Source organism: Octodon degus, unplaced genomic scaffold (assembly GCF_000260255.1).
Source record: "Octodon degus isolate 3935 unplaced genomic scaffold, OctDeg1.0 scaffold00156, whole genome shotgun sequence".
Classification (NCBI taxonomy): Eukaryota; Metazoa; Chordata; class Mammalia; order Rodentia; family Octodontidae; genus Octodon; species Octodon degus.
Genome location: NW_004524732.1, coordinates 5,754,268 through 5,761,509, shown reverse-complemented (window position 1 = coordinate 5,761,509; position 7,242 = coordinate 5,754,268). Strand labels below are relative to the sequence as shown.

Below are 7,242 nucleotides of genomic sequence, written 5' to 3'. Positions count from 1 at the left end.
CACACACACACACACACACACACACAAATAAATAAATAAATGTTAAAAAAATTAAAAAAAAAAAAAAAGAAAACACTGTTATTTGAATTGAGGGCAAATACTATGGATCAAGTTGGAGTATTTAGAACAGGCAAATACACAGAAGCTGAGTAGAAGCCAGCTATAGTGATACACACCTGAGGGGCTGGGGAGATGGCTCAGTGGAATAAGTGCTTCCCTGGCAAGCGGAAGGGCTTGAGTTCAATCCCCTGTTCCGCCAAAAAAAGGAAAGAGATACCTGTCATCCCAACACTCTGGGAAGCTGAGGCAGGAAAACAAGTTTGAGCTCAGCCTGGGGGATTCAGAGACTATTTATTTATTTATTTATTTATTAACTGGGGATTGAACTTGGGACCTTGTGCTTGCTGGGCAGGCACTTATGCTACTGAGCTATCTCCCCCCACCAAAAAAAAATTTTATAAGGGGCTGGGGATGTAGTTCAGTGGAGCGTTTGTCTAGGATGTGTTCAGTCCCCACTGATGCAAAAACATAAATAGTAAATGATCTTGACACTTTACACACACAAAAAAAAACTAACCCCAGGCTTAGTTGGCCAAGAAAGTAAAATCCCAACATGATAGATACCATTTTACCCTCAGCATCATGGCTAAAATGTGGAGACTAACAGTACCAAGAGCTGGCATGGCTGTGGAACAAGAGAAATCTTAGGGCAGGAGTGTGTAAATTAAAGCAGCCACGCAGGAAACAGCATCCGCTGCAGCTGAGCGCTCGTGTGTTAGACTAGCAGCAGTTCCTCTCCTTGCACCTCGCCGCAGAAAGCTGCGCCCTCGAAGCAGCACCTCTTCAATAACCACATGGCGGAAGCCGCCCGAGTATCTCCCCTCCCCCAGAAGTGACTGAGGTACCGTAGGATAGCACGAGGGCAGCAGGGACATTGCGACGCGTGGCAGCTGGGATGGTGATAAAAACAGACCAAGGTGGGTGTGGAGGTGGATGCCTGTGACCCCAGCTGCGTGGGAGCCCAAGGCAGGAGGGTCATAAGTTCAAGGTCAGTGTGGCAAGACGGTAAGATCTTGTCTCCAAGCTTAAAAAGGTAATAATGGATTCCAGTGGTTGAGTGCTTGCCCAGCGTGCGCTGGAGTGTTCAACAACACGCACATCCACACCTAGACCAACCTCCAGTTGCTTCCTTTCAGTGGTTTTTTTTTTTTTTTTTTCTTTTTTTCTATTTTTTGCAGTACTAGGGATTGAGCTCAGGATCTTGTGCGTGCCAGGCAGGCACCTATGCCCCTGAGCTGTCTCCCCAGCCCTTGTTTCTGTCTCCCCCTCCACCACCACCACCAGGGACTGAACTCAGGCTCTTGCACTTGCCAGGGAAGTGCTTATTCTACTGAGCCATCTCCCTGGCCCCTTTGTTTCTTTCTTTTTTTTTTTAATTTTTTTTTAAAATTTTATTTATTTGTGTGTGTGTGTGTGTGTGTGTGTGTGTGTGTGTGTGTGTGTGTGGCCAGCTCAGCCCACCAGGGGGCGGGGCTGGCTGGCATGTGGTGCTGGGGGATTGAACCGCGGTCCCTGTGCTTTAGCTAAGCTTGTTCTAAGTAGGTGCTTTAGACCACTGAGCCATCTCACCAGCCCCTGGCCCCTTTGTTTCTGTTTTTAATTTTCATCAGTAACCTTCCCTTCCCTTACCACTCCCTGCTTTCTCTTTTTTTTGAAACAGTTTCACCTGCCAGTAACCTTGAGCTAAAAGTCCTCCTGTCTCAGCCAGCTGAGAGCTGGAATTACAGGCCTCCTCCACCACCCCTACTTTATTCGATTTTAATCTCCTGCCTATATCTTTAAACCAATGAGATCTCTGTAACTGGAGCAAATTGTTCTTCCTCTTGTGTCCCAGGCTACTGTTATGGTATATCATGGGATAGAATGCTAGCATGTTACTTAAAAAATGAAAATGAATGGATTAAAACTATGCCTTGGGCTGGGGATACAGCTCAGCAGCACAGCGCCTACCTGGCAAGTTCTACATCTTTTTTTTTTAATTTTGGGGAAGGGTCCACAGGGTGTTTAGGGTCTCACTACTAGATTGGACTCATAGTGATCTGCCTGTTTACAGTCTCCAAGAGCTGGGATTACAGGCGCGTGCCACCACGCTCAGTCTCAATTGCTATCTCAGCACACCCTGGGGGCAGGCTCGGCACTGCAGGCCCAGGGATTGAACCTCCCACCCCTGCGCCTGTTGCAAGCGCTTTAATCCGCAGAGCTATTTGCCCGGCACAAGTTCTAGGTCTTGAAGTTGATTCCCGGCACCAAAACAGAAACAGGTCCCCGGCCAGATAGCTCAGCAGACTAACGCGCCTGCTTACGCAGGTACAGGGCCTGGGGCTCATCCCCAGCGTGCTGTGCGGCCCCGCCCCCAGGGCGCACTGAGACCGGGCGAGGTGGGGCGCCTGTCGTCCCAGCGCTTGGCAGGCTGAAAACGGAGGATCAAGGGTCTGAGCTGTGTAGTGAGACCCTGTAGATCCTGTACTAAATGAATAAAAGGCCAAGTATGCCTTAACACCTGAATGAACGTCAGACTGCTGAGCAACGTCAGATGTGACTGAGTGCACGCTGCGGCCCTCTGCCGAGGGCTGGCCTCTCTGGCCACCTTCCCCCGAATGCACTGCCTCACTCTGGTATGCAGTGTGCTGAGGGAAAGTGTATGTGAAAGTATGGTTTTTCAAAAATCCACAGTGGTAGAACCCTTGCCTAGCAAGCATGAGCCCGTAACTGTGAAACGAGCCCGAAACAAACTGAATTATAAACATACAATTTCGGTGCTGGTGAGATGGCTCAGTGGTCTAAAGCACCTACTTAGAACAAGCTTAGCAAAGCACAGGGACCGCGGTTCAATCCCCCAGCACCACATGCCAGCCAGCCCCGCCCCCTGGTGGGCTGAGCTGGCCACACACACACACACACACACACACACACACACATAAATAAAATTAAACATACAACTTCATCACAAGCCTGGGTCTGAAAAAATCAGGATACAGAAGTCTTTGCTGTGGTCTGGGGGTACCCTTTCTCTTCTTTCCTTTCCATTTCTCTGTTCTAGGCTAGCAGCAGTTTCACCGCTCCCATCTCACAGCAGAAATAGCTGCAAACACACGAAGCAGGACCTTTCCAAATGGCCTCCTGCTGGCAGCCAAGGCCGCTTTTTCAGTCCTTTTATGATTTTAAGTAATTAATTTGGTACAGGGGATTCAACTCAGGACCTTGTGCTTGCCAGGCAGGTGCTTAAGCCGCTGAGCCATTTGCCCAGCCCTACTTTTTATTTTATTTTATTTTTTAAATTTTATTTATTGTGTGTGTGTGTGTGTGTGTGTGGCCAGCTCAGCCCACCAGGGGGCGGGGCTGGCTGGCATGTGGTGCTGGGGGATTCAACCGCGGTCCCTGTGCTTTGCTAAGCTTGTTCTAAGTATAAGTAGGTGCTTTAGACCACTGAGCCATCTCACCAGCCCCGGCCCTACTTTTTAGTTTGAGACAGGTCTTAGTAAAACACTGAGTTGCTCAGGCTGGGCTTGAATTCACTATCCTCCTGGCGCAGTTTCCCACATGCTGAAATTACAGGTGTGCACCACTACACCTGGCTTCCTTTCATTTTGAAAGTGTATGTATGCCTGGGAAGATCTGTATTCTGATATACTTTGCAACACTGTAATAGCGAAATAAGTGAAGTAAATCAGATCCAAGATGAATGGATAGGTAAGTTTGATGGATTCATACAATGGAATACTATATAACAGTCAAAAGGAACAGGTATGGCTCAGAGGCCTGGATTTGGCTAACTCCCAAGAATTGATGTTATAAACTACATCAACTTTGCAGTTGTACTTGCAGTATCCCACTGAACATAGGCAAGTGCATTCAGAAAGGAAGGGGTTGGGGCCGGGGAGATGGCTCAGTGGAATAAGCGCTTCCCTGGCAAGCGCAAGGGCCTGAGTTCAATCCCAGGTTCCGCAAAAAAAAAAAAAAGAAAGAAAAAGAAAGGAAGGGGTTAACCATCCTCCCCTACTACTAGCTGCCTAACTCACCCCTCCTGCTCCCTGGAGAGCAAGCTTTTAACATTAAATGTTTTGCAGAGGACTGGAAAGGCTCATGGAGGTGCAGCCTGCCTAGGGTCCCTCAGAGCCTGCCAAGGGAGTCCAGTGCCAGGGACCCACAGGCTGGCCCCTCTCGGCCCCTCTCCACTACATGGCCTGGGGACTCAGTCCTGGGCCCTGTGCCAGGGGCCTATGCCGGGCAGGAGGCCCTGGAACTGCAGCCGCTGCCCCCACCCCTGCCCACAGCCTGCGGAAGCCCCGGTTCACCCGGGCCTAGGTGGCGACAATGCCTCCCATTCAGCCCCGTCCCTGTGCCGGGCCTGTGGGCCAAGGAGGGGGGCACCCGTCTCCTGTAGGCCTCCGGGCGGGGACCATCGCGGCCTTTCCTTGTGCTGCGCCTCTGGGCTCGCCTGGCCGTTCCTCCCGGCGCCATGGAGTGGTGAGTCCTGGGGCTGCCCGGGACAAGGGATCTTAGGGCGGTTGTGCTGTGCTGGCAAATCTTACTCTTCTCTGGGCCTCCGAGAGGTCTCTGAACAGGGACTACAGGACCTTGTGGGACCCTACTCCCGGGGCCCTAGGCCTTGTTGAGGCTCAGCAGCCCCTTGATCCCTCAGTGACCCACTTTATCGGGTCCATCCCTGGCCTGCACTGACTACGGGCCACCAGCACCGAGATGGGTGGATCTTGGCACTCTGACAACAGGGACAGTGACAGTCCTGAGCCGGAAGGTGGAGGGGCAGCCAGGTGACAGGAAAGGGCCACCGAGGCTGTGCAACATGATTAGGAACAGAAAAGCGGGCTGGTGATCGAGGTCACATGGGTGTCAAGGAGGGTGCTCTTCTGCACCCTTGCAGTGACAGTGACACAATTCATACTCATGGCTGACAGGAGAGGGCTGCCCCAGAAGACCTGGAGCAGATTCAGTGTGGGCCTGGGATTCCGTGCAGTCACGCCTGCCAGAGGACTGCAGCTCGGATAGTAAGCAGAGAGGGGCAGGAGAGCCACAGGAACTGTAGCTGTCCCTAAGAGGAGAGGGGCAAGCTGGGTGTGGTGGCATCTGCCTGTCATGGAAACTACTTGGGAGGCTGAGGCAGGACTATCACAAGCTTGGGCTGGGGAGACGGCTCAGTGGAATAAGCGCTTCCCTGGCAAGTGCAAGGCCCTGAGCTCAATCCCCGGTTCTGCCAAAAAAAAAAAAAAGGAGTATCACAAGCTTGAAGTCAGAGTAGGCAATCTAGTGATTTAGCGAGACCCTGTCTCAAAATAAAAAATCTATAAGAGCCCAGGAATGTAGCTCCGTGTGAGGGCCTGGGCTTCAATTTTCAGTACAAAAGAAAAAAAAAAAAGGGACTCACTGTGTGAATTTGTGAGCCTCCGTTTCCTCCAGTGTGAAATGTTCGGTAACAGCAGCTCCAGCGGACAGCAAGAAGGGACAGGCTCAGCCGCATGCCACTGCGGTGGGCGGGCGCAAAGGCTGGGTTGGGGGAGGGGCGAGATGGGGGCTGCCAGCTGGCCCTTCCTCTCTAGGGCCCAGAGCTCCACCCACGTCTCCTTGGTGCTGCCGCCGCTGCTGCTGCTCCTGTTGGGCCCAGCTTGGCATGCAGCTGCCCAGCGCTGCCCACAGCCCTGCATCTGTGACAATGCCAGGCGGCACGTTTCCTGTCAGCACCAGAACCTCACTGAGGTGCCCAGCACCATACCAGAGGTCAGTGGGGCAGGCGCATGGGCAGAGGCCGGCAGTGTGATTTTGCGGGACTGCAGGAGGATGCTGGGCTGGGCAGTAGATATTGCTGTCTGGCAAGGCCAGCCCACAAATCAATTCCCTTTGAACTCAGTTTGTTTGCTTGTTTTTGGTGGTACTAGGGATCGAACTCAGGATCTTGTGCTTCCCTGACAAGCACTTATTCCACTGAGCTGTCTCCCCAAGCCCTGAACTCAGTCTTCACATCTGTAAAATGGGCAGAATAATAGTCAAGGGGCTGGACATGGTGGTGCACTTGGGAGGCTGAGACAGGAGGATCATCCTTAGCTTGAGGCTTTGCCTCAGAAAAATAAATCCTGTTGTGTGACTGTGTGACTGGAATAAACAGATGACCTACAGTTAAATACTAATTTTAGTACAGATCCTTTTGCAGAGAACTGAGGTAGCAGGGTGGGATGTTGTCTTTGTCCTATAGAGTTAGAGGTAGAGGTGGAGAGAAAGCAAGGAGTAGTGACAAAGCAATGTGACAAGTGCCACCGTGTGTGTGTGTGTGTGTGTGTGTGTGTGTGTGAAGCTTCAAGAAGAAGGCATGGGGAAGAGGGGGCCACTTCCTGGCTCAGCCTCCCCTTCCTCTCGCCCAGCTCACCCAGAGGCTGGACCTGCAGGGCAACGCTCTGAGGCTGATCCCCGCGGCGGCCTTCCGCGACCTGCCGCACCTCACACATCTGGACCTGCGGAACTGCCAGGTGGAGCAGGTGGCGGAGGGCGCCTTCCGGGGCCTGGGCCGCCTGCTGCTCCTCAACCTGGCGTCCAACCGCCTGCGCACGCTGCCCCAGGAGGCGCTGGACGGGCTGGGCTCGCTGCGGCGCCTGGAGCTGGAGCGGAACGCGCTGGAGGAGCTGCGGCCCGGCGCCTTCGGGGCGCTGGGCGCGCTGGCCACGCTGAACCTGGCGCACAACGCGCTGGTCTACCTGCCGGCCATGGCCTTCCAGGGGCTGCTGCGCGCGCGCTGGCTGCAGCTGGCGCACAACGCGCTCAGCGTGCTGGCCCCCGAGGCCCTGGCCGGCCTGCCCGCGCTGCGCCGCCTCAGCCTGCAGCACAACGAGCTCCAGGCGCTGCCCGGGGCTGCGCTGTCCCAGGTGCCCGGCCTGGCCCGCCTGGAGCTGGGCCACAACCCGCTCACCTACGCGGGGGAGGAGGACGGGCTGGCGTTGCCCGGCCTGCGGGAGCTGGCGCTGGACCACGGGGCACTGCAGGCGCTGGGCCCCCGGGCCTTCGCGCGCTGCCCGCGCCTGCACACGCTCGACCTCCGCGGGAACCAGCTGGACGCGCTGCCCCCGCTGCAGGGCCCGGGCCAGCTGCGCCGCCTGCGGCTGCAGGGCAACCCGCTGTGGTGCGGCTGCCAGGCGCGGCCTCTGCTCGAGTGGCTGGCGCGGGCACGCGTGCGCTCGG

General features: G+C 54.4%; 1 protein-coding gene across 2 annotated transcripts in view; it reads left to right on the top strand.

The window, feature by feature from the left end:
- Positions 1-4,452: 4,452 nt before the first annotated feature.
- Chadl (chondroadherin like) overlaps positions 4,453-7,242 on the top strand; it is a 9,575-nt gene continuing 6,785 nt past the window's right edge. For both annotated transcript variants that reach the window (XR_002818344.1, XM_023702689.1), the window contains exons 1-3: positions 4,453-4,527; positions 5,616-5,793; positions 6,432-7,242. The exon at positions 6,432-7,242 is cut by the window's right edge and continues 914 nt beyond it. Coding sequence is in view for 1 of the 2 variants with exons in the window: in XM_023702689.1 (XP_023558457.1) it covers positions 4,520-4,527; positions 5,616-5,793; positions 6,432-7,242 (997 nt within the window). In the remaining variant the exon portion in view is untranslated. The remainder of the gene's footprint in view (positions 4,528-5,615; positions 5,794-6,431) is intronic.